Here is a 26158-nt window from a genome sequence, read left to right on the forward strand (position 1 = left end):
ACAGATGAACCGTTAATAACCATTTTATTTTTAGTTTTTAATTTTTATGCAAACATTAGTTTAGCCAAGTTAGGCCAGAACTCTTGGACTCAAATATTCTTAAGATGATCTCTTCTTTATTAATACTAACCTCTTGCAATTTGCTTTCTGGTTAGAGGGTAACATAGGAGAAGAAATTGCAACAAGAAACCCATCAGACCAAATTCGCCAGCACACACTTCAATGTTAAACAACAACCGGACTTCTAAAGTTGTGAACACCATCAGACCAAACCAGCGATCCAGACACTTGTAATCCTTTTGGTAAATCTCTTCCTACGACGATCACATCAAAAGTCTTCTCCTCGTTCAACTCGAACGAACGAACTTCAAGAACCACTTTGATGTCAACTTTGGAGTTCAAAGAGATTTTGGCCTTGTAGGTAGAGTTTGGGAGGCCAACATTTTTAACTCTTCTATGAAATTTTACTGTAAAAGGTTCCTTTTCTGCAACTTTATCTCCCATTGAAGGGTAATTATGATCCTTTGCATATCTTTTCTCAGATCCTTCAGGGCAAGCGCTGTTATCTTCTGATTTGCGTCTAACGTTGCCTTCATCATACATTGTGCATAGCAACCTTATGTAATCTTCTTCAGAAGCTTCATACACAAGCCCCTGGGTTTACAGCTTTTACAGGATTGATACATCCCGATTCATAAGCAAATGCACCAGCGGAAATGTTGTTGTTGGTATCATGCTTTGTATTTATAATGTGACAAATGAAGCAATTGCTTTTGTCGTAAAAATATATACCAGTCGTCATAAGAGATGGTTTGATGGCGGCGAGAGACCAATCAGGAATGCTTCAACATATATTCAGCTGCAGCAGCAGCACGAGGATAAGATACGGAGGTTCCAGATAACATATTGTATTTTACACGCTTCTTGCCTTCTTCCAATTGTGTGATCGAAGCAATAGGTGAATCCGTGAATATGCAGCCAAATTCGGCCCCTGGGGCACTAATATCCGGCTGAGAAACATCATACTACAATTGTTATTTCCGTATCTATGAAATTTTATGAAAGATATACCGTAAGGCGACAGGAAACCTATACCTTTATGAAAGATCGTCTGAGTTGTCATTACGTACAATTGAACCAAGTGCACCGGCATCATATGCTGTTGTATCCCCGCATTCGCCATTGCCTACCACTATCTTTCCCTTAACAGAATCAGTGTCCAAGCAACCGCATTTACAAAATCTGACGTGAAACAAGACAGTACTTGACTAACGAAAACTTCAAAGCTCCGACTAACATTGCTTAAATCCAGTATTTCTGCCCCATAAATCATACACGGTACATTAACATTACCTAAGTGTCTGTTCAAATTGTGTCTTCTTTGAAGTGCTTGTTCACTCTTTTACCGGGTTCTTTTAAAGCCCTTTTTTTATCTTCGAGTTTTTGTGCTTCGAAAGGCATATCATGCACTAGGGTTTCTTTCCGGGTAGTGATTTTCGTACTCCTAATTTCTCCTTTACACTTTACCAAAAGTTGTGCGACTATCACTTCCCTTTCTTTCCGAGTCTCCGCGCAATTTGCACCTCCCCTTCTTTCCGAGTCCCTTGCAGTCGACCAAATGTCCACGGACTTGATGAAATTTAAATCAATGTACAGGAGATATGTGGGATTCAAGCAAGATGTCTCTATGAATGTGCGAGCAAAATAGAGGGGCAAATCAACGATAAATGTGTAAAGCAGTAGTGAACATGATGACCGATTATTGTTCGAGAGGAAGCTGAGTGCTATGTCATTCATCGACAAACACAAATAACTTACATGAGCTCTGAGAATACTATAAACACAGAAAAAACTTGTAAAAACTATTCGACTTGGGTTTCTCTAATTGAGATTACCGTTTTTCGAAAGTGGGATTACAATATCTTGTAAGTTACAACTGCAGGAATTTGACTACAATAGTGTCACATATATATATAACTACATTTGTAGATTCCGGAGCTTGACACCAATGCAGATTTCCTATGCTCTCAAGCCTTTTCAGAATCTTGGGTAACAATCATCCTCGCACATCCTTCTGGGCAGCCACTAGAGGCAACCAAATACATGAACAGAAACAAATTTGATTTAAACCCACATACACTGAAAAAATAATCAACAAACATCTAAGCATATATGTGCATGTCTGGAGGAGATTCCACAGAGTTTTCTTACATGTTAATTATGATTTGGTCGCCCAAGAAAGAGATGTTGCAATTATGTATGGAGATAATTGGCTGCCATCATCAATTCCAGAACCAATTCAGGTTCAATATGAAACTCTGTCTGCTTCCCGCTGTCAAAAAGGGTTGAATTACAAGTCAGTAATAGGGCATCGAGAGTAAATGAAAACTGGCCTTCTGATCGAGCTCTCGGATTTTGATTAGTTCCAACAAGCAACCATGGATAATTCAAGCTTCCATCAATATCTTGAAAAGAATCCCACACTAAAAATTTGTGCAACAGAAAATACGCAAAGTATTCTGATTGTACCCTCTCCAAGATCATTATTAAACAAGAAAAACCATTCAATCAAAACCTGTAAACCTAATACCAAATAGAAAAGTATATGGACATAGAAAGTGTACTTATAACGCTTTTGTCCTCTGTTTTGGGCTTTTTATATTCGCTGAGTTATTTGCCAAGACCTCCATATTTGGTTTAACATCTATCCAGCATTAGAAATAAGAAATCAAGTTATAACAACGATAATCTGAAAAATAATCTAAACTAACCAGTACTATGGTAGACTGCTCCGTATTATGCTAGACTGACTACCAACCAAAAATGTAACAGTATACAAACTGTCTAGCAACCTAGTCTGCTATACAACAGACTATGTCAAAGTATTAATCTTTAACCAATGATTGGGCGGTTGATCGAAAAACGATTGATTGGGTGAACGGATCTTTGTTCGAATGTATGGTTTGCAATAACAGCCTAGCAATAAGAAAGTCTAGAGAACATTATCCCCACTAACTTTACACATTGATCGATATAAATTCCAATTCAGAAGAAACCCATCAATCTTCTAAGCATTGACATGTAAATACCTCAAATATTACAACCAAAAGATTACAAATTTAAAACTAAAATAAGTAAAAATAAAAAATAAAATAAAAAACTGATAGAGCCAGAGTCTAAACCTTGCAAATTGAAGGTTCCAGTAAAAGTACTTGCAGATCTTCTCAAGAATGGTGGTGCTGATCTCCGGGAACGTCACCTCGCCGTGCTCCGTCTCAGCAAAACCCCCTACCAACAAAAAAAAGATTTCACCTTGCAATTCGAAACCCTAATCCCCAAATTGCTTCTCTAACTCAAATCAATTTCAAACCCTAATCCCCAAATTGCTGCAATAACTGAAATCAATTTCAAACCCTAATACCTGGAGAAGTGAGCATGTTGCGGATGGTCTGAGAGACCATGGCGGCGTCTTTATGGATCACGAACTCAAACCCCTCGGCGCTGATCAGCTTCACTGTGTCTTCCTTCTTCATCTTTGCGGTAGAAGCCAATTGAGATTCGACTGAATTGTACGGAAGGGAACCGAGTTATGAACTCAGTGAGTCAGTGCGTTTGGGAGGAAGAAAGTCGTGTATTTATATGATGGAGATGGATTCTGGCCGCGGCTAGCACCGTAGGAATCGGTTTCTATTAGCAACTTAGATAATTACAAAATCTCTCCCTCCATTTTAGTGGTTGTTCCACTTTGATCCTCAATTTGTTTTTTCTGTCTCAGGTTGGTTACTAAACTTTTAAAAATACGATAAGTGATAAACAATATTAACTCTCAATTACAAAAGTCGACAAAACAAATAGTAGTGAATACAATTCAATTCGAGGGCCATTTGGTTCAAACAAACCATGTTGCCAAATATGTCAGCAAACACGTGTTTTGTATCGACACTAAGTGAAATTATTATGCAATGTAATGTAAAAACTCAATTTGGTGTAAGTAGAACCACTTAATGTAAGTTGTATTTAATTTTTCAAAGTAGAAGTTTTGTACCCTTGCAACTAATTCCAAATAAGCCAGTAATGAGGTTGTAATTTGGTTCATTTAAGCAAATAATTTGAGCTTAAGATGAATATGAAGGATTATTTTGGAAGATGACATGTTCATTTAAGCAACATCATTAGCATGCAATTAACAAATTAAAGGCGGAATCATGCTAGCATGCACTTAAAAACAAAACATTACCCATGAATGTTCAAAGTCTAGTAAAATGGTGAACCAATAATCAACTCAAAACAAAGTGAGTTGAAATATATACCTTTGTAGATTCCTCTTTGTATTTAAACAAAGGCTAATCACCCAAAGAGAGGGCCTTCATTCCTTGCATCTTAGATCTATGGATTTGGATGGATGAAAAAGGTTTCTCCAAAGTTCCCAAAATTGAGAACCTCTAATGATTCATCACCAAGGCATAATGAAGAAGAAATGAGTGACCTTGGAGGAGTTTGATTGCTAGATGATCCCTCCAAGGTGGCCGAAATTTTAGAGAGAAAGGAGAGCTTGTGTTCTCATCCTTTCCCCAAAAACAACCCTTAATGAATTTTAGGCTATAAAGTCCTTTATATAGTCCCTTCAAATAAGTGACCTAATGAACCAAAAGCCCTATTCTTCTAACATGGCCGGCCTATAGGGTTTATTGGGCTTTCAAGCCCTTTGTTTATTCAAGTTGTCATACAACTTGAGTTAATGGGCTTGACATTCAAATCTCATTGGGCCTTGCGGCCCAAAACTAACTCGAGGTCTTTAACGAACTTATTCGTTTGATTAATTAACATATTAATTAATCCTAGCCTTAGATAAATAATTAAACCATTTAATTATTCTTACTCATCTCCGTTGTTTCTTCAAACTCTACCTTACTCGGTGAACGATCCATTAGGTTCCTTTTAGCGAGGCAGTGGGCGATTAAAACTCTTTCTAATCGATTGTGAATTGAAACTTACTTTCAATTCTCCCGTTAGTGATAATACACTTTTAGGGCTTCCACAAACCATGGTTGACGCCTAGCAGCATGTCATGGTTACCCAAGCTAATCAGAAGAGGTGGAGAACCTATTCAGTTTTAGGATTACAAATGCAATACGGTCTTTCTCTAATACAATACTCTTGACCACATTGTTTGGTTTGATAGTTTATTCATGTCTACTATCCAATGTGAGTCTTGTGCTTATATGATTACCTTGAATGTGATTTGGAACACATTCCTAAATCTTATTCATACTTTGGCCAAAGATTCTTAATCATATCATAGAGTATTCTCCCTCAAACAGTTTGAAGGTTAGAGATCCCTTGTTGCGCATTCACTTGCCTCCATGGCTAAGTGGCTTAACCCCAACGATGCCGTGGACACCCTCCTGATGGAGTGACTTTGACATAATCAAAGATTAAGGACCTAACCACAAGACAACTGTGATGCCTCAGGTCAAAAGACTAATTTGCATTATCCCAACCATGAGTTCTCATGTGACATGAATATGAGAACTCTTCGTTGATCGTGTTCAGTGAACTCATTCTCTATTGAGCACCTACGTACTTGTCTTGATGTCACACACACCAATGACTCGAGACTAGTCACTCTCCCTGAGAGAAGACATAGCACGTACTGATCTTAACGGACTGTCAATGCCCAATTGACAATCCTATGATCAGGAACGTTTAGGATGTGTCAACGAAAGAATGGTCTCATGAATCTAACTTCTTTAGATCGCATTCTTCCAATCACATATTCCTTGAACTTATCGTTTAAGCATATAACATTTATATGAGATGGCTCAAACAATAATCTTTGCCCTTTACATTTAAACTACATTAGTTTAACTTTGTGAAATGTCCGTAAAGTATCATCATATGATTGGTTTTAGGGCACATTTCCAACAGAATAAATCTGAATCATGATGTTACAAATAAAAATGTGCAATTTGAGGCCTAATCGAACAAGACCGAATATCAACCAACCCTAACTCATGCTTCGACGTTGATGATAATCGTCGTCAACATTATTACGAAAAAAAGTAAATTACTAACCATTAGTATAAGCCGCTCACGCATAATTTACCTATACGTTTAAAAATAATCAGCCGTCCATAGCTCTGGCGACTGTCCAAACCGCAACCAAATCTAAATTAATTAATTACGGCGTGGGAAAACACTACAAAATTTTTAAATTTAAAAAAATAAAAACATCCCTCTGGCACCAAACCGCCAGGCCAGGCTGCCTACTGTCTCACTCTCTCTCCCAATTCAACGAATCAAAGATCCCCAGTTGTCGCCGAAAAACGGCACCGTTTCGACCACCAAACAAAGAATCTATTTATTTGCCGTTTCAACTTTCAAAAGCCCTCTCTCTTTCGTCATCGTTGCCTCCCTTTGTTCCCATTTTCTCCTTCCCCAAAACCCCCCCACAGTGCTCTCCGCCCCAATTCCTTCGGTTCCTGATCGAACTCTCCGATCGCGTTCTCTCCTCTGTCGATTCGCCTCCGGGTAAGCGAGATCTATAGATACAACTGTTTGTGTATGTATAGGTTGCAGAGAAAGAGAGATTTGTGTGTATGTGTGTGATTTTTTATGGGTTTGAATTTTTGTGTGTATGTGTAGGTTGTGGAGATCGGAGAGGGGAGACGGCGGCATGGCGAGTAGAGTAGACCACGAGTACGACTACCTGTTCAAGATCGTGTTGATCGGTGACTCTGGTGTTGGCAAATCTAACATTCTCTCTAGGTTTACCAGGAATGAGTTCTGCTTGGACTCCAAATCCACCATCGGAGTCGAGTTCGCCACCCGAACTCTCCAGGCAAGTTCGCCTACTGAGCTTTGTTCTTCGTTTTTAGAAGTTTGATTAGTCTGTTTGGTATTTAATCTTGGTGTGAAAGTTGATTTGTGCTTCAATTTTTTGATTTTGTCAGCGTTGTCGATATATTTGTTTGTGATAGATTCGATGTTATGTGGTTAGTTTTTGGGAGTTTTCGGAGTTTGAATTATTTTGGTTGAAGTTTTGTTTGGGTGGCTTGGAGATTGTGATTATTGTTTGGATTTTGTTTAGGGATTTACTGTGTTTGATTGGAGTCCATCAGAAAATTTGTTATTAATAACTGGGTGAAACGGGTTTGGATTGGCTTTTTAGTGCTGTATTTTTAGATGGATTGCTTCTTGTGGATACGGTTGCCAATGGTTAAATAAACCGGTGGGATAAACAGCTGTCTTTTTGTTTGATAGAAGCCGGGATTTACTTTACATTAAAGCTGTCCGGTTGAATTTTATGGACTAGGATTCTCTCCTCTCCTCTTTCCATCCCCTCCTCTCACATTCTCTATTTTCTCTTTCTCTTTTTATAAAAAGTTAATATAAGATATTGACGTGGCTTAACCGTGACCGTTCAAATAGGAGGGGAGGGAAGGGGAGGGAAAAACAGCGGGGAAAGAATCCTACTCCGAATTTTATTTCCAGGAGTTTAACCATTTGAGCATTTACCTGTTGTTGATCTTTAAGTTTGTTTAACACACTAAGGATGATTTGCAAAGAGGAGTTGATTTATGAGCACTTACAGGTGGATACCTAAGTTTGATTCTTAATTAGAGCCAATTTTGTATAATGTTGTGGAAGTATATGCGGAAACTCGTGTCTCGGTTTCTCTATCCTTTGTATTTAGCGCATAATAAACGAGTATGATACGCTAAATAACTGCCCAATATCTTTCATTTGAAAGACTGTTGGTTCGTTAGGTTTGTTTTGTGGGTCATACTGCCTTTTGTTGGATTTTTTATATATAGGCAACTATATGAATATGACATAGTTGAAGAGAGAACTAGAATTTCTTCCCCTGTTGTACATGCAAGTGAGAATTGAAACATCATGGCTCAATTGAATGTGAAGTTACTCTATAAACATGAAATGTGTCTACTGGACCACTGGTCCCAGAGCATATTTATGAGTTTCTAACATACATGTAGCGTACCGTTCAATATGTTGATGAGTAGAAAGAAGTCTGTTTATACAACAATTGGGCTTGCGAATTATGGCTTACAATCTGATCTAGCTTAAACTCTTCCGTGTCTGAAATTTACAGGTTGAGGGAAAGACTGTGAAGGCACAGATCTGGGATACAGCAGGCCAGGAGCGATACCGTGCTATAACCAGTGCATACTATAGAGGGGCAGTGGGTGCTCTCCTTGTCTATGACATAACTAAGCGGCCAACTTTTGAGAATGTCCAAAGGTGGCTCCGTGAGTTGAGGGACCATGCAGATTCGAACATTGTTATCATGATGACTGGAAACAAGTCTGACTTGATCAATCTCCGAGCTGTTTCAGAGGATGATGGTCAGTCCTTGGCTGAGAGGGAAGGTCTCTCATTTCTCGAGACATCAGCACTGGAAGCAACCAACATTGAGAAGGCATTTCAAACTATTCTAACCGAGATCTACCATATTGTCAGCAAAAAAGCACTGGCAGCTCAAGAAGCAGTCTCAACTACCCTACCTGGTCAAGGAACCACCATCGACGTTAGTGATGCTTCTGGGAATACAAACAAGAGAGGTTGCTGCTCGACATAAAAGATGACACACGTAGGGGGAAGGAGGGGAAATATTTTGCTGGATGCCAGCTCTTTTGATTTTTCTCTTTTTAGTTTCTTTTTTCTGGTGACAGGGAAGCATGTAGAATACAGTTTTACTTCGACGATTTGTGGTAAGGAAGCTTTGTGAAAATTATAATGACAGTAGTATCGGTACATTTTGAGGGCCTGCTTTTACATCCGATGCACCATTTTGTTATATGTTGCTTTTTATAAGGTGTAACTACTGAAATTTGGAATGTCCGGTGGAACTCGGCATCTCAAATTAAAGAATCAATGGAGAAGGAACCTTGTGTGTTCAGAGTTTTAATCCTTCGGGTTTCGTTTCTCAGTTGCTTCTTCCATTCTAACAAACGCTTCAACACCGCTTTGTCATATCATTCGAGACTCATTTCTTCAGCCTTTTTCTTTCTGCTGCCTTCGCTCTTGCGGTCGATTGCTTGTGGCATACAATGGTGGTGGCAGTTTCATGGCGAATCAAGAAGGACTAGGGTTTTTGAATTCTTTGGGACATCCGGACGCGTACATTTCAATTGCTTGCACAAGAAGTCAACATTATTGGTGGTAAACTTTAAAGGGGAAATGGTGGGATTTGATAACAAAATGATAGTTGAATCTGGCAATCTGCAGTCTGCTATTCAATCTGTATAGTTACATGATGTATTCTGTAAGTACTTTCACAGTAATCCCTAATCTCGTCAATTATCTGACTAGAACTTACGGCAGGCTCAGCCGTTACATGGCAAGACAAAACTGTTTTTCCTACCGTTAGCGCCCAAACGTGTAGGTCGTGAATATCCTGAACCCCCTTGATGCACTTAATGCCTTTTTCTAGCCCGGTGATATCAATCTCGCTTGGCGTTCTCTCCATCAATATGCCATATATATTTTTGAGCATCGATACAGTTGTGCTAACAGCCAAAACAGAAAATATGAGTGTGCAGATAAGATCAACTACTAACCAATCTGGCCTTGCCCATATGATGCCTCCAGCAATCATCACCCCAACGGACTGAATCATATCGGCGATGACATGCAAGTAAGCTCCTTGGATATTTATGTTTAATATTTTAGTCTTCTCCACAGAATTTGACACCAGACTTGTTTTGTCCTCTTCAAGTATTGCACTTTCTTCCTCCTTGTGATGATCGTGATTATGACCATGGTTATGATCGTGACTATGACCATGATGATGATGATGATCGTGATTATGACCATGATGATGATCGTGATTGTGATCATGGAGATGATCTTGACCTAAGCCTCCACATGCGTGATGGGTGTGATCGTGACCAAGCCACACGACCATGATAAGGTTGACAAGAAACCCAAATGCTGCGACTGAAAACATGAGTAGCCCATTCACCTTTTCCTTGTTGTGAAGGATCCTGTCGACTGCTTCATAGATCAAGATCCCAGATACCAGCCATACGAGCTGCACAGAGAAAAGGGCACTCAAAACCTCAAGACGGTGATATCCGAAAGACTGGTACGATGTTGCCTCCCAACCTGAAGCCATTACTGTGAAAAGAGCAATGGAGAATCCAATAACATCAGTGAGCAAGTGGGCTGCATCTGTGAGTACTGCAAGGCTGTTGGCTTTGACACCACCAATAATTTCTACAACCATAAACAAGAGAGAGGCGACAACGAGTCCAGAGAGTTTTGTAGCAGACTTTGACCGCTGTTTTGAATCCAAACTACAATGCTCGTTTTTGGAGAAAACACAGACACACGAGGAGGGACGCAACTGTGGTGGCAGAGGAAGGGTATCAATGCCTTTAGAGACCATTGCGATCTCAATTTCCTGAGACTCTGTTCTCGTAAAGGGTACCTTCTCATGTTCCATCTGCTTCAGAAAAGTGATGGTGTTAATTTCTTAAAAAAGAAGAGCAAATGAAGCACCTCAGTTTTATAGCCAAATCGCGGCCTAATTCCGTATATTAAGCAAGGTCGGAATATAAAGTGAGGAAAGGCAGGTTGCTGCACAGAAAAACAGCGCAGCTGTGCAATCGAGCACACAGAAAACCGAGCTATCACACAGCTGCTGCTCAGAACCAAGTCATATTCCAGCTCAAGGACCAAATCAGCAGAAAGCTGTTTGGCATTGGGCAACTATAACTCATGCAACAACTTTAATGTTGATCAAGCTTTAGCTAAATTCTGTGAGAATAGTTACTAGTACGGATTTGTTAAGCTTAGATGGAAATTCTCGTGGTTCGGTCAACTTGGTTTCACTGCGTGTGCAACCATGTGTGTACGACTGTTACACATTTAGTTATTGAATGAACGAGGAACATTATCGTTCCATTCTTCGTAGGAAATGAAAAATCTTGGATTTTCATCAAGAGCCACCTTAATCACCCCTAACCCCTTCATCCTGTTGGACCCCGAAAATGGTAATACCTATATTTTTTTTCCCCTACAATCTCATGCCTCTATGTGCTGCATCAAGAACCCGAAAACTCGAAATCTGGGTAGCTTTCTGATTCGAAAAGAATCAACCATAAAATCAGAGTCCAACGCCAAGCATCCAACTTTGCAACAGACCCAAATTATCAAATTCCATAAACTACCATTAAACCAATACAACCATATAATAAAAATCAATACAAAGATCAAAATACCAACTTGAAAATGCAAACCAAAGAATCCGAAAACCCAAAAACAAAACGGAGGAAGAGAGCTCAATTGGGAACGATGGAGGAGTACCTGAGAATCTGAGGAGAGACAAGTAGAGATTTTGATGGGGGATTTCACTTGGAAAAGAAAATGTACCATACTAATCGATTCGGATCCATAACCATGGGTTCCAACGTAGGAGATCTTGTAGCACTTACCAATGAGGCCCTATCGATTAGTATTACACAGAAGAAATCAATTATAGACACTAATATAATTGGATCTGCACTTCATAGAAAAACTTGGGATTTGCGATCCCAAGTTCTCTCTCTCAAGGGATGAAATCAATAGGAAGAGAAATGATTAGGGTTTTTGCATACATGGATGCTCGCTCGTCATTTGTGATCCAAGTCCCACACGTTCTCTCGTCTCTCATCAATCCGTGGGGCAACGGCATTCAGCTTTGACGTTAACCATCATTTATTAATTCTTTTGACAGCCATTTAGGCCCATTTGGTGGACCGAATAACATTGGATCTTAAGATATGATTTTTTGTTTTTAGCCTACTTCGGAATATTATTTGATTAAAAAAAACTTATAAGATATGACTTGTAATCCATGCATAAGGATACATTAGATAATTCACTCTACTGTGGATCCATAATCCATCATGTTAAGTCATATTCATCTCACATTGTGATACAACAAACAACGGTCTGGACTGAATTCAAGTCTATTTTAATTGATCACAATCTATCTCATCCAACCCCCCAAATGGAGTTGTAGAGTTAGTTCGGCCAATTATTGTTATTCTCCAAATTTTTGTGAACATATTTTTTTTATTTGTCTGTTTATTTTAAGTATACCGCTTATGACTTAACGATCTTAATTTTAATTAACTTTTTATAAAATATCTTTACAAAATAATTTATAAAATAAAAAATTTCATTTATAAACACAAAAATTTTGTGAATAAACTACGAAGTACTTTAATTCCTCCTCAATCCTTGAGGAGTCAAGTAACAGAAATAACGGAATGGGCTTAGGCCCGGCCCGCAAACCGTGAAACTCTTTCAAAAGTTTTGAAACAAGTGTCTCTTTCATTTGGGCCTACAGACCGTTAGAAGCATTTTCTCCACAGCCAGCCACCGCCTTCTCTCTCTGTACCGGATCGAAACCATCACCGAGAGAAACCGCCGTGCAGAGGCTGCAGCGAGAGCGACCGAGACGGAAACGACCGTCCTTACCTCGCCTTCGCTCCGCCGCCATGGACTCCCGCCACGCAACTCTCGGCCGACGAACGGTACGGATCTCATCGCCATCGTCTATTTTCCTTTTCTCATTGAATATTTGCATTCGAAAATACGTAATTCTCCTTCAATTTTGTTCATTTTATTTGAATTTTTATCAGTTGGAAGAAATTCGCCAAAAGCGAGCCGCAGAAAAGTTGAGCAAAACTTCGTCGGGACCCGATCTCAGCAAAATCTCGATTCCAATCGGTTCGCTATCTTTTTTTTTTTTTTTTTTGTTAAATTAATATTGTTGTATTTTCGCTGAAGTTTTTTATTGCGCAGATAATGGAGGAATGCGAAAATCAGAGAGCGCGAATCGGCTCTCTGAGGTAGGAGCTGATTTCTGCATTTATTATCTGTTGAGAAAAGAAAATTTTCGGGATTTTGTTTTTCGATTTTTATGTTTGGTTGCTGAGAAAGTTTCATTTTTAATTCCCATGTATATGTGATTGCTGGTGCAGAGCGACGTTAGTGTTTTGGTTGCCCAGATAAAAGACTTAGAGAAGAAAAATGCGGAATTGGAGGAGCAAAACAAAAGCTTGGCTTCCTTGGTAAGACTATTGTTTCTGGGGTTTGCTTGTTTGATTCTTAGTTTCCATTTTACGAGGGTATTGGTTTTTTGTTCACGACCAATTTTTTGATGTGCAATTACCACTTGATATTTCAGCTTGAAACAAAGGAAGCCGGGGGCGATGTGCTGCAGAAACGTTTGAATGATCTGGTAAATGTAACACCTTTAAATATCATTACATTTTTTGCCAGTACAGAGTATGTCTTTTTATGCATTAATGTATTCTCAACTCTATCTATCGGTAGTTTATGCCTTGTCTTCGTTTCATGGTCCGTAGAAACATGAATGTGCAGCTATGGGAAAGAAAAAAGGGCATTCCTTGTTAACTTTTTCAGCCTATTCTCATCTAATAGTTTGTGTAATTTGCAGGAGAAAAACACTGTACCGTCTTTGAGAAAAGCTCTCAAGGATGTTGCAATGGAGAAAGATGCGGCAGTTGTTGCACGGGTACTGACCATCTATATTTTAGTTGGTGTTTCATCTCACTTGGTTCATTCTGTTTTGTTTCACTCTCACAATTTGATTTCTTAATGTAGGAGGATCTTTCAGCCCAGCTTCGTACACTCAAGAAACGGTTGAAGGATGCAGAAGAAGAACAATATCGAGTATGGAATTAGTTTCTCTATTAAATCCCTTTGGAACGGTATCTTTCTATGCTTTTCTAACTTGTTGTCTTGCAACAGGCTGAGGAAGATGCAGCCGCTTTGAGAGCTGAACTGAATATGTTACAGCAACAAGCAATGAGTGGTTCACTTAGTGCAATGAACTCAACTTCTAATTCACCAGATCAGATACAAATGTTAGAAAAGGAGCTGGCTAGCTTAAAATCTGCGTTACAGGTGATAATTTGTTTGTTGGAATATTTGTAGTTTCCCAATTTCCCAACTGGTGTATTGTTTATAGGTGTCCAACAGTGGTAAATTTCTTGTAGCAAGAGTCACACTTGAGGCAGCAAGAGAGACAACAATTAGCAGAGGAGCAAGCCCGGGCATCCACCCTTACATCTGTAAAGCAGGAATTGGAGGAAAAGCTTGCAGCTATGTCTAGAAAGGCTTCAGGTACCAAAACCATCCAAATGTACATTTCTACACCATAAAGAATTTCAGAAAATCTCCTTTCAGATGTTCAAGTTATAAAATGGAGAGGACTTTAGGAAGCCTCCTTTAAATCTTGGGGGCCGCACAGTCTGATGTGAAAGAGACCAAGGAACAAATGTACATAAACATTGTTGGTCTAGAAAAGTCAAACAAATTGACCGTTATTGGCCTGAATTTTTCCTCTTAGTAGTTTTTTCTTCTTCTTGTTTGCATATTCGGCACTATATTCATACTTACTCTATATCTAATTTAAGATTTATAAATGGAAATCCATGGTGGCTCATGGGTTCATTGTACTTGGGAGTTGCAACTGGAAACCCTTTTGGCTTCTCAATTCTAAATTTCAAGTAAAATTGTTTAGTCTTGAATACCATCTATGGTGTTATGATTCCCCATATCCCGTTTACGCTTCTGTCAATTTTTTTGTTCTATTGGCCTTCCATGATTTTTTTGCTGCATAGTGGCATTTTACAAAAAAGTTGGATCTTATGAATGTTGTTATTGCCCGTGGTTCATGCACTGCAGAAGTCTCAGAGAAAGTGGCTGGCAAGGAATTTTCACTCGTAAGTCCATTTCGTGATGACCTAGAAATTTTACAGTTGTCAGGTCAGTGATTATATGCCAAAGAAAACAGGGAGGAAAACAAGGAGGCGAGAATTTAATGAGTTCCTCTCAGGAGACGCTGTACTGTTACCATAATATGAGTGTCCTCTCTTCTCTTCCCGTTGTTCCTTAATAAATGATTAAATTTACGGGTCAATGCATTAATGAACAGGAAGACAAGGAGAAACTGGAGAAGCAGTTGCATGACATGGCGGTAGTGATTGAGAGATTGGAAAGTAGTAGACAAAAACTTTTGATAGAGGTTATCCTTGCAACACTTTTCTCTTTTATAATTCCAATTAGGAACCCTTTTTATTTTTGGTGGTATATTTGTCTTTTGTCAGAAAACTCACTTTTTGTAGTTGGTGGCAGATTGATTCCCAATCTTCGGAGATAGAAAGGCTTTTCGAGGAAAATTCTGATCTCTCGAATTCCTATCAGCAAGCGATGAGCATATCAGGGCACTGGGAGAATCAGGTAATTGTCAATGGCTTAGCTAATAACAGAGATTGGCAGAATGTCGGCTATATGTAAAATTATCCGGTATTATTTTTTCTAATAATATGTCTTGCTTTGGCTTCTCATTAAACAATTGCCAACTGGATACAGAGAACTTACCATTTACTATGCTTGACTAGTGAATCTAGCTAATCTGGTTCATGTTTGCAGCTTTTGTATTTTCGTGAAGTGTCTTAATTTTTGGCATGTGAATGTGCAGGTGAAAGACTGTCTTAAGCATAATGAAGAGCTCCGTGCAACTATAGATAAGTTGAGAACCGACCAGTCCAAGGGGTTGCTAGAATCCCAAGAAGGCGGGGCCAATGAGACTGGTTCAGCTGCGTATACAACTGAAGTTCTCTCCATCAAGGTTAGTCAGCTAGCAGAAAGAAGTTTTATTCTTTCTTTTTTTTTATATGAAAAAAAAACTCTATTTGAACTTTCCATGGTGCTTCGATTGAGGATTCAGGATGGGGGTTATTTAGCCTTCATTAATTGGCATCATTTTTTGAGTTTCGTCCATGCTTTTATTTGTAGGATCAACTTGCGAAAGAACAGAGCAGAGCAGAGGCGTTGTCAGCTGAAGTATTGCAGCTTTCCGCACGACTCCAACAAGCTACCCAAGCATACAATGGGCTTGCACGCCTGTAAGCTCCCTCTCCCTCTTTTTCCCCCTCTGTTTTCTTCTTATAGGTTTCGTGCTAACATGAATTTCATCCGACGAGTTGCAGCTATAAACCAGTGTTGCGAAACATTGAAAACAATCTCATCAAGATGAAACAAGATGGCCCTATGACCGTGCGGTGAATGCAAAGGCAAATCAGCTCAACCCCCTTCATACTAAAATTGGTTAAAGTAGCACAGTTTTCTTTGTGAAGTTTCTGAGACCCATTTGCTCGGCATTCTTCACGTATCAAAATGTTCACTAGGTAAAGAAACAGAAGTGTCTAGTCTTGTTTGGAAACAGACAATCTCGGAAGGCTCGAATTACGAACATAAGAATGGTAAATTCATACTTCTACTCATCACTTGTACTCGGATTTGGAGCCTTGCATCATATAAGTTATCATATTGTAGGATGGAAACGTGACTCACGTGAGTAATGCTACACTTATCACATTTGTACCGCCTTTCTAATTTGTGTGTTGTATGAAGTCCCGGTTTCAGTATTCTACCCCAGTAGTAGTAAGACCATTATACCCCTCATGTCCGAAGGCAATAATTCTAATCCCCTTGGCCTCAGGCACAAAAGAATGCAGTATACAACAAGAGATTTAGCGCTCTCGGTTTGATCCTTTAACTTCATTTTCCTTATTTTTCACTACGAAATGAAAGGACGAAAGTTGAACTCTTGTTGTGCTTGTTGCTTAATTAGATGATAAGATGTGTGCCACTGCCAACCACCAGTCCGTTAGGTGACGAAAGGTTCGAAGACGGAGACGTATTCGTTTTCTTGTGCTATGAGCAAGTGATTAACAGCATAATTTTAAAAATAACCACCTAAGCTATCATGTGCTTTTGCTACTAGCTAGTCTTTGCTACAGTTGGACATGTAGCTAGATTTATGTGTTTAATATTAAAACTTGTCATTGACTTGGGTGGTATATCACAGAAACGGTTGTATTAAAATGTAGACCAACAAATATCAATGCTTAATAGTTGGTATAGAGAAAAAGGCAAGTGGGGAGCAAACTAGTAAAATAATGAGGATTGAAAAACCTGCAAGACTTTCGATTTCTAGCGCTGGTGAATTACACGATGCTAGCTGGGGAGGTTAAAATGTCTCTTTGAGTTTTCCCTGTCTCTGTACGGTGTACTGCTGTGGCAAAGCCACCAGTTGGTCCTCTTTCTTGAAAAAAAAAAAAAAGAAAAAGATCCTTCAAGACTTTCGATTTTAATCGCTATTATATGTGCAAGTGTGGTAGCTACATCTATTTTTCATATTAAGTTGAGGACTAATGTACATGATGTTTAAAATAAAATGCCACAATCCACGCTATTGTATGTGCAAGTGTGGTAGCTACATCTATTTTTTATACTATGTTGAGGACTAATGTACGTGATGTTTAAAATGAAATGCCACAATTCAGGAACAAACCACATGGGTACGAATTTACTACTAAAACTTGTATAAATTTTTAGTACCACCAACGGCTAAGCTGTTAAATCAAGTACTAGTGGTTGTTGTCGAGAAATTTTGGTAGGGAATACCGTCAAGTGATGTACATCACGTGTTATAATATGAGTAGACGAGATAGTTAATACATGTATGTTATGACATATGATATGGTGTTATATTGTGAATGAATTGTAATACCATGCAATATATGTTATTTCAGTGTTCTCTTCCCCCTATAGTTCTCTCATTTCTTACCACATCTTACGCATTAAATTTCATTCATAAACTACAAAAATGGTGGAAATTAGAATTATTCCAGAAAGTGTGGGAAACCTATGGAACAAATGGAACCTCCGACTCCTGGTCCTCTGCAGCCTATGCTTACAAACTGTCCTAGTGGTGTTTGGAAGCCGAAGAAAATACAGTGCTAAAACCTGGATCAGAATCGTCATTTGGACAGCGTACTTATCAGCGGATTGGGTTGCTACTGTCGCGCTTGGAATGATATCCAGCTTCCAAGTAGACGATCAAGAAAGCTCCCCACATCCAAACAGCCATACCATTATGGCTTTCTGGGCGCCATTTCTTCTCGTGCACCTTGGTGGTCCAGACACCATCACTGCTTACGCGTTGGAGGACAATGAGCTTTGGTTGAGGCACCTGCTGGGTTTAGTTGTCCAGGTTGAAGTGGCTTTTTTCATCTTTTTAAGATACTGGACGCCGAGCACGTACCCCCTCTCACTGCTAGCAATACCAGTATTTGTTGCTGGACTTAACAAATATGGAGAGCGGACTTGGGCCCTGCGGTCTGCAAGCAGTGGACGATTGCATGACTCCTTGCTCCCTGCTCCGAATCCAGGTCGTGGTTATGCCAATTATGCAGCTGAATATAGCGCTATAAAAGCTCGAGGAGATGAGGTTGCAATTGGAAGTACAGGTGGGGAAGGTATTTTTCGTGTTGGGCGGATCAATCGGGTTATTTCCGAAGCCAGATATCTCCACGAAGCATTTGAATTGTTCGACCTCTTTAAGCGCCTTTACGCAGATCTCATCCTGGACTACAATGATCGCAATTGCTGCAGTGAAATGCTTCAGGGTCATTCACCGAAAGAAGTCCTCAAAGTAATAGAGGTTGAGCTTGGTTTTGTTTATGATGTGTTATACACAAAGGCAACTGTTGTGTATTCTCGCCTGGGTATCATTTTTCGCTTCATCAACCTTCTTTGCTCCATTTCCACACTTGTAGTCTTTGCCCTTGTTATTGATAAGCATTTTTATTCCACAGTTGATATAACTCTCACCTACTTATTGTCTGCCGGAGCCATTGCTCTTGAGTTGTACGCCATCATTGTACTAATTTGTACAGATTGGACACTCTATTGGTTAAGCAAGCAGACGCACTCGCTTGCTTCTCGTGTCTATCAAGCAATCTCTTCCTTTAGATCAAGCTTGGGCTACGACAAAAATTGGTCGGAATCCGTGGCACAATACAATCTCATCGATTTTTGTTTCAAAGAGAATCCCCCCAAGTGTGCCAGAATTCTCAAACTCGTTCACATCTATGGCCTGTTAGAGAAATATTGGTACACAGCCAAGGAGGATGTCCCTACTGAGATGAGAGAGCTTATTGTTGCGCAACTCCAAGATGCTCAAAGAGAAAATGTTGCAACCAGTGAAGTCTTGGATTGGAGAGGCACTCATGCTCTTCAAAAGAGTAACTGTATAGAAAAGTTTGGTTGGAGTGTGGAAGAAGCTTCATTAGACCAAAGCATTCTTCTATGGCACATTGCAACAGATTTATGCTTCAACAATGATCTTGAAAATAAAAATCAAGAACCATCTCTAATTAGTTCCAAATCCAAGGTGAGCAAGTTGTTCTCAAATTATATGATGCACATTCTCGTCTTCAGCCCCTTCATGTTGCCAGAGGGAATTGGGCAGATTAGATTTCGTGACACGTGCGCAGAGGCCACAGAGTTTTTTGAAAAGAGAAGAGAAGTCATAACCAAAGGGGCAGGCCACGCCAGGCAGGTTTTGCTTGAGGTGAACACGGAGTTAGTTCCGGCAATGGTGATTGGTGATAGAAGCAAGACAGTGTTGTTTGATGGGTGTAGGCTTGCAAAACAGTAGATGGCATTGGAAACTGAGGAGGGAAAGAGTAATGAAGAAAAATGGGGGATAATAAGCCAAGTGTGGATAGAGATGTTGTGTTACGCAGCGAGTCATTGCAGTTGGAAGGAGCACGCGCAACATCTTAGGCATGGAGGAGAGCTTCTTACACATGTGTGCCTTCTCATGGCAAATCTTGGTTTCAGTCAACAGTTTCAGATCAAACAAGGCACACCAACAATAACTCTTTCTGCTATTACCAAGCAACCCTAGCTTCTGCTTGAAAACTTCTCCTCAAGTTCCGGTAACAATAAAAATATAAATGAAGTGTAAAAAATTTAAGAGAAATTGACCAAATGATCAATTTTCAAATTCTAATAGCAGAAATGGTCAGTTTTTCAGTATGTCGTTGATTTATAATATTTATATGTGTTGTCAAGTCGTCAATACTAGTATACATATAAGTAAAGTGCTTAGGCATGAAAAATATGCAAGGCTGCCAATGCATGTGCACTTTCTGCCATGCATCCCTTTATTCTCTTCTCCACGTGCCAGTACACCAAGCTTTACTTCCAGATATAGGATAGTATGATTAGTTATACTTTCCTGACTACTGAATCTGTTTTGATGAACTTAAGTTACTTAACTATGAATAGTAGGTTTGAATGTGAGATTAATAATTCAAAAGACTTTGAGACAACATAAAATTTAGAAAGCGAGAATTTAGAAAGCGAGATCCTGGTCGATGTTTTCAAAGCAGTCCTAATGTAGGATGTATAGCTCGTTGTCATTGACTATGTGAACTTCTAATACATCTGACCATTTATTAATCTATTTTTTAACGAGTGATATTAAAGGAGGTAGAAATCAAACTCTGAATATCAGGTGTAAGAGTGAACGACTTTAAGCAATTGAGTTACAATATTTGTAAACTATTTTGAAAGTACATATCCCTAGCTATGAGGTAAAATTTAGGCATTTATCTAACAATTTTGGGCCTTGTTACAGTTTACTTTGTATATTTGGGGATTTCAACAAACAAATTTGGGCCTTATTAGTGGACTATCCGGGCCAGAAATATTATTAAATTTTGATATTAGACACAATCTAGATGATTGCCACAATTTTGTCCTGTGCAATTCGGCCGAGACAAAGCTCAACACAAAAAACACAACTACTGCAACGGCACTTCATGCACAAAAACATCTTCACATTGAGTAACTAATGCACTATAAAAGTGGCACATAACGTGACTCATAGCCACACACAAAAACATATTCTAGCACTACTCTTGAATATTAGCAATGGCAGTTCCAATGCTTAAGCTCGTCATCACTCTTTTCTTTCTGCAAGCCCTCCTCACATCCCATATCCAAGCCGGCCCGGGAAACTCCGATCTCTTTCGCGAATACATAGGAGCCGAATTCAATAACGTCAAGTTTTCGGATGTCCCCATAAACCCTAATGTAGAATTCCACTTCATTCTCTCCTTCGCCATAGACTATGACCCCTCAGGCTCCTCTCCCACCAACGGAAAATTCAATGTCTTTTGGGACTCCGACAACCTCAGCCCTTCCCAAGTTTCCTCCATCAAAAACCAACATTCTAATGTCAAAGTTGCCTTGAGCTTAGGAGGAGATAGTGTCAATAGTGGCTCTGCCTACTTCAACCCTTCCTCGATTGATTCGTGGGTTTCGAATGCTGTTTCTTCACTCACAAGCATCATCCAGCAGTACAACTTGGACGGAATTGACATTGATTACGAGCACTTTCAAGCAGACCCCGATACATTTTCCGAGTGCATTGGAAGGCTTATAACAACCCTAAAGAACAATGGAGTGATCTCATTTGCTTCTATTGCTCCGTTTGACGACGATGAAGTTCAGAGCCACTACTTGGCCTTGTGGAAGAGCTATGGCCATTTGATTGACTATGTCAATTTCCAATTTTATGCCTACGATCAGAGCACCACGGTGTCTCAGTTCATCAACTATTTCAACACTCAGAGCTCCAATTACAATGGCGGACAGGTCTTGGCAAGCTTTATCAGTGATGGGAGTGGCGGATTGTCACCGGAGAACGGGTTTTTTAAAGCCTGCCAGAGGCTCAGGAGTGAGGGAAAACTCGGTGGAATCTTTGTTTGGTCAGCTGATGATTCCAAGAAACTTGGTTTCCGCTACGAAAAGCAATCGGAAGCTCTCTTGGCCAATAATTAGTACTATATATTATGATCTTATGCATTGCCTTGTATACGGGTGTGGTTAAGAAGTAGGCACTGGAATTGGATTCCAGGGTAATATACTTACTTTCATGTGTGCTAGAGTTTTTACATATTTCAGATTGTCTTGTATGATTGTGTAAGAGTGCTACTTTTTATTAAAATTTTCTTATTTTCAACATATGGTTTTCTTGTTTCACACGCTAGCTAGGTACTCTAGCGTTGCCATTGCATAATTCAACTTTCACCATTGATGATCTACCCTCACATCAAATATGGGATTTGAATCCCGTAATACAACGTACATTTTTTATTTTATTCAACAATTATCATGCATGAGATTCAGTAAAACCTAAATGTCATCAAACTAAATGATATTTATTATTGTTCGTCTTTTTATCTTGTGAAACGAATATTAGCAAGCGAAACTAATAGTTATACTTGGCTGTCTTGAGATTGCCAACACATAAATGGAGATAAAAGGATATGTGTCACCAAAGATGAGAGATATTGTTTGTACAGAAGCTATTATAAAGTGATGTCAATATGTGATCGTGTTGAGAATGAAACTCATATTGATGGCAGGGGAAACCCTACAAAAGCTTTAAAAGAGGTTGGGTTACTCTCTATATTGCCAATTGGTTTTATGGTGGAACCTCAAGTTCTTCATGATATCAGAGCAGGTTGTCACACGTGTGAAGTCAAACGGCCACGCACGCTCCATGTCACCCTGTTATATTGTCCACGTATTAGGCTTAAATATTCGTCACACGTGAGGGGGTGTGTTGAGAATGAATCCCACATTGATGGAGGAAAAACCTTGCAAAGACTTATAAGAGGTTGGGCTACTCCTTATATTATCAATTGGTTTTATGGTGGAACCTCAACTTCTTCAGTGTTTGATTTAGTGACATGTGACATTATCTGGCGCATTAGGTTGTTAGTAGAAATCGTAAACTAGTTTGTTAGTAGTTTGTTTTGTATAAATAGCTTATGAGCTATCTGTTGTAACCAAGAATCATTCAATCAATACAGAAAAGCACTTCTTTCTTCTTTATTTTTCTCTGTTCTTCAGCTTTCTCAAATTTTCATCGTTATTTGGTTTTTTTTCATTGTAGTTAATTCCCTAATACCATAAGTCTAGACTGTGTAGCAAACATGGAAATTAAGCTCTAATGCAGCTTTTCAATTCCCGTGATACCGACCCGATCGAAAGCAAAAGCAGCATTGCTTTGGAAATCTGTCGATTATTAAATATGTTATATAAACTTTTTAACTGTATTTTCTTTTGTGAAAGACGTACGAAGTTGTGCAAAATACATTTCATTGGTCTAAGACCCTACAATACAAATTTAATTGACCTAAATTTTGAATGGTAGAGCCCTAACTTGGGTTCAGTACTCAGTAATCTTCAAGTTCTCATGACCCCATGTTTAGCAGTACTCGATGCATTCTGTCATTTGCCAACATACTTTATGTTGTGATGAAACCAACTAGTCAAACCTAGCACTCCAACTTGAAACTTCTCAAAAAAATATCACTAGATTGTAGTACCACCAAACTTAAATCCAATGAAGAAGCTTGCTTTGCATCCTTTTCTTTTTCGTTTATGGCGATTCACTAAAGAGATACAAACATATTCAATCACAATTTAACAAGCCACACAGAGTTTATAGGGAACGACCGAAATTTTAAAATTTGTGAACCAAATCAAAGCCCCTTTGTGTGATTTGAAGTAGTTCGGTTTGTGAAATCAAACCTATTCCGTCAATTCAAAGGAGTTGCGATTCTATTATTATATAAACAACAATAAAGGCCGTGAAAATTGAGCACTAAATTTGATACATTATTGAATATTCTTAACCACTCCTTCACGAGGGGTTTCGATAATGTGGCCAATATTGAACCCTCGAGTAGTCAATTAAATAGGCATTGGTTTAACAATTGAAACCTCTCCAAACCATAGTGAAAGAGTTTTTGATTTGATGGGAAAAAGAACACAGCTAGTCTTTCCAAAGTGCTAGCTAGGTTCTTTTTGGACGGTGGATTAATGAACATTCCTCCTTGATGGCACCCCATGAATTAAAGACCTAACCAACTATAAGAAAAGTAACCTGTGAGTGACCTTTGTCTTTCATTTTCAAGTCCAAGAAAGTCCTCAACACTAATCCAACGTAGCTGATTATTACTTACTGTGCATGCCTTAGCAACACACCCTTTCTCTTATCGATCGCCATGGTCAACTTTGCCACCAATCCTTCGAAGACTTTGGAGTGCAGTGAGTGTTAACATAATTATAAATGACATTGATATGGAAACTCGACGCGGTATAAGCAGTTCAAAGTGCATTTCTTGATTTTTGCCAACTAGGTCAACTATCAATCTCTCAGTCTCAGTGTTCGTTTCCCGAATGGCAAGTCTAGGGTTTAAAGAACTTTCTACATAGTTTCCATCCATTTCAAGTCAAAATCGTCATTATTTGAAGTAAAAATGTGTTTTCAGATAGTTCTTAAAGGAGTACCTAATTAAAATGAATACATATATAAATAATAATTGCAAATATCTGGGTATATTTCCATTTCATCCAACGTTGATATTTCTGATTGTTTGTCTATGTTTTTGATGTGCAACATCCTTAGGGGAGCACCTAATTAAAAAAATAGACAGTTTGGGATTATTAAGATAAACCACTATTACGAAAATGGGACAATAGAACCTTGTATGAACCGTGTATTTATTGTATACGTATGACCCTCGTCTTTCTGAGAAAAATAGTGAATAAGAGGACCTATATAATGGTCTTGTCCCTCCCTCCAGTTTTTAATATGGTAAAATGGGATCAAGAAGTTTTTACACACTCACTTATTAAATACATTGCTTAATTATAGGATCCTTACAAAAAAAAATGCGGACAATGTGTGGAGCACACCCCATACAGAAGTTTAACAGGTTCTTGCGGCTGAACATGCATGCTTCGGATTAACATCTACCTTATGGTCAGAATCTTCAATTTGGAAGCTCTGCTGGTGCATCAGGCCAACAAGACATGTCCAAGATTGCCATTATTAGCAAGAAGCGGGGTCACATGCATGGCTGCAGACCCTCCTAATACGTATTGTGTATTACCTCAATGCTTGACACCTGTCTCTAATGCTTCCCATCCCTACATCGGATCACCCCTATCACTTGTAAAGAACTTGACCTCGAGTTCTCCTCGAGTCGAATTTGATATTAAGTAGACAAGCTTGATCACCAAATAAATTCTTCAACTCAAGGAGTCCAAGCTTCTTTGTGCCTAGATGGTACAATCATGAAAACAAGATCATAAGTAAAAATGAAATATGAAATTTTATAATTTAATTCCTTCTTGATTGATGACTCTTGCACCCCTTACTTGTTCAGTCAATCTTGAAATTTAAATCCACATTTATCGGTTGTGGATTTTTCAAATCATCTTTATCACGTAATTGAATTTATATCCATACCTCGAGTTTCATAGTGGATCATTATAACTCGTCATGTTTGATGTTTCAGGATCCCTTCTTTAAGCAAAATAGAGTTCGCAATGGGTACAATACTTCTTCCTCAGGCTCTTCCGCCATATCTTCTTTGCACATTGGATTATCATTTTGGCCTCCACTTCCCATCTTAATAGATACAAATATATTCAAACAAAAACCATACCTTTACAAGTCATTTCATTGTACGCCAAATTTTGATAGGATTATTTTTTTTTTCATTTGAGTGACATTGCCCTTTAAAAGGTATAACTAAAAAGTAAATAAGTTTTTTTTTATTATTAAATGGCTTATTTCTGCCACTTAGCACTACGATTTGCAATATTTTCATCTGTAAGTGAGAGGCTTATGTTCTATCCACATTATTGCTAGCTCATTGTGAGACTAAGCTCATTCCTTTTTTTTCTTAGTGTAGATAATATCATTTGTTAAAAAAAAAAAAAAAAAAAAAAAGTTTATTTCTCTTATCATTATTTGATGCGTACATAATAACTGTAAATGCTAAACTTTTACATGATCCAAAGGTAGTGATCAAATTTGTTCTCTTTAATAATTCAAAAACCTTGTCTTATTAAGTGCTTTATCTTTTGAGAAATTTTATTTGAATCCATGCGACTTCTTTCTACACCCAACTTACTCTTTACACCCATATTATTTTTAACTAAACTATCAATATTACATTTCTCAAGTATTTTGAGGATGAGAAAGATGTTGATGGTGCTGAGAAATTTTGTGAGATTCTGAAGCATCTAGGTTGTCTCAGTTGCGATGAGTATTATTTGCTGCTTAAGACTTGCGTAGCTGCAAGAAAATCAGATCCTGAGATGCGCCAAGGATGGGACATCGAGTGAATTTTTTCTTTGAGTTCATAAAATAATTAAAATAAAATAA

General features: G+C 38.7%; 5 protein-coding genes and 2 pseudogenes across 6 annotated transcripts; 4 read left to right on the plus strand and 3 right to left on the minus strand.

The window, feature by feature from the left end:
• Positions 1-225: 225 nt before the first annotated feature.
• LOC137743134 (subtilisin-like protease SBT4.5) lies at positions 226-1183 on the minus strand. The gene is made up of 3 exons (XM_088679598.1): positions 1131-1183; positions 929-1046; positions 226-654 (listed from the first exon to the last, which is right to left on the minus strand). The coding sequence occupies exons 1-3, from the start codon at positions 1181-1183 to the stop codon at positions 226-228; spliced, it is 600 nt and encodes a 199-aa protein (XP_088535724.1).
• A 576-nt stretch (positions 1184-1759) lies between these two features.
• LOC137743282 (uncharacterized) lies at positions 1760-3755 on the minus strand. The gene is made up of 4 exons (XM_068483149.2): positions 3422-3755; positions 3183-3288; positions 2212-2332; positions 1760-2085 (listed from the first exon to the last, which is right to left on the minus strand). The coding sequence occupies exons 1-3, from the start codon at positions 3531-3533 to the stop codon at positions 2254-2256; spliced, it is 297 nt and encodes a 98-aa protein (XP_068339250.1). The 5' UTR covers positions 3534-3755; the 3' UTR covers positions 1760-2085; positions 2212-2253.
• Positions 3756-6294: 2539 nt separating this feature from the next.
• On the plus strand, positions 6295-8931 carry LOC137741633 (ras-related protein Rab2BV). Its single transcript, XM_068481328.2, has 3 exons — positions 6295-6531; positions 6646-6841; positions 8114-8931. Exons 2-3 carry the CDS (start codon positions 6677-6679, stop codon positions 8597-8599), a joined length of 651 nt encoding a protein of 216 aa, XP_068337429.1. The 5' UTR covers positions 6295-6531; positions 6646-6676; the 3' UTR covers positions 8600-8931.
• Positions 8932-9210: 279 nt separating this feature from the next.
• LOC137741632 (metal tolerance protein B-like) lies at positions 9211-11706 on the minus strand. Its single transcript, XM_068481327.2, has 2 exons — positions 11332-11706; positions 9211-10468 (listed from the first exon to the last, which is right to left on the minus strand). Exons 1-2 carry the CDS (start codon positions 11398-11400, stop codon positions 9254-9256), a joined length of 1284 nt encoding a protein of 427 aa, XP_068337428.2. The 5' UTR covers positions 11401-11706; the 3' UTR covers positions 9211-9253.
• Positions 11707-12244: 538 nt separating this feature from the next.
• Positions 12245-16440, plus strand: LOC137742557 (myosin heavy chain-like protein). The gene is made up of 15 exons (XM_068482458.2): positions 12245-12545; positions 12654-12741; positions 12817-12863; positions 12996-13085; positions 13202-13255; positions 13475-13552; positions 13642-13710; positions 13789-13944; positions 14037-14163; positions 14728-14765; positions 14978-15067; positions 15178-15282; positions 15524-15673; positions 15841-15950; positions 16035-16440. The coding sequence occupies exons 1-15, from the start codon at positions 12510-12512 to the stop codon at positions 16108-16110; spliced, it is 1314 nt and encodes a 437-aa protein (XP_068338559.2). The 5' UTR covers positions 12245-12509; the 3' UTR covers positions 16111-16440.
• A 1276-nt stretch (positions 16441-17716) lies between these two features.
• On the plus strand, positions 17717-19829 carry LOC137743133 (uncharacterized; annotated as a pseudogene).
• Positions 19830-20799: 970 nt separating this feature from the next.
• LOC137741476 (chitinase 2 pseudogene) lies at positions 20800-21930 on the plus strand (annotated as a pseudogene). Its single transcript, XR_015953520.1, has one exon. The product of XR_015953520.1 is annotated as a chitinase 2 pseudogene (transcript).
• The last annotated feature ends 4228 nt before the right edge of the window (positions 21931-26158 follow it).

The sequence above is a fragment of the Pyrus communis genome, chromosome 11, assembly GCF_041283825.1.
Source record: "Pyrus communis isolate YQ-2024b chromosome 11, ASM4128382v1, whole genome shotgun sequence".
Classification (NCBI taxonomy): domain Eukaryota; kingdom Viridiplantae; phylum Streptophyta; class Magnoliopsida; order Rosales; family Rosaceae; genus Pyrus; species Pyrus communis.

Coding starts and splice junctions, on each gene's coding strand:
- LOC137743134 (XM_088679598.1), bottom strand. CDS start 1,183: ATGGCGAATGCGGGGATACAACAGCATATGATGCCGGTGCACTTGGTT. Junction 1,047..1,130: donor CCGGTGCACTTGGTTCAATT/GTACGTAATGAC, acceptor AAAATTTCATAG/ATACGGAAATAACAATTGTA. Junction 655..928: donor GATCACACAATTGGAAGAAG/GCAAGAAGCGTG, acceptor CTGTAAACCCAG/GGGCTTGTGTATGAAGCTTC.
- LOC137743282 (XM_068483149.2), bottom strand. CDS start 3,533: ATGAAGAAGGAAGACACAGTGAAGCTGATCAGCGCCGAGGGGTTTGAG. Junction 3,289..3,421: donor CAACATGCTCACTTCTCCAG/GTATTAGGGTTT, acceptor TTTTGTTGGTAG/GGGGTTTTGCTGAGACGGAG. Junction 2,333..3,182: donor TGGAACCTTCAATTTGCAAG/GTTTAGACTCTG, acceptor CCTTTTTGACAG/CGGGAAGCAGACAGAGTTTC.
- LOC137741633 (XM_068481328.2), top strand. CDS start 6,677: ATGGCGAGTAGAGTAGACCACGAGTACGACTACCTGTTCAAGATCGTG. Junction 6,842..8,113: donor TCGCCACCCGAACTCTCCAG/GCAAGTTCGCCT, acceptor TGAAATTTACAG/GTTGAGGGAAAGACTGTGAA.
- LOC137741632 (XM_068481327.2), bottom strand. CDS start 11,400: ATGGTACATTTTCTTTTCCAAGTGAAATCCCCCATCAAAATCTCTACT. Junction 10,469..11,331: donor GTCTCTCCTCAGATTCTCAG/GTACTCCTCCAT, acceptor TTTCTGAAGCAG/ATGGAACATGAGAAGGTACC.
- LOC137742557 (XM_068482458.2), top strand. CDS start 12,510: ATGGACTCCCGCCACGCAACTCTCGGCCGACGAACG. Junction 15,283..15,523: donor CAGGGCACTGGGAGAATCAG/GTAATTGTCAAT, acceptor GTGAATGTGCAG/GTGAAAGACTGTCTTAAGCA. Junction 15,951..16,034: donor TACAATGGGCTTGCACGCCT/GTAAGCTCCCTC, acceptor GACGAGTTGCAG/CTATAAACCAGTGTTGCGAA.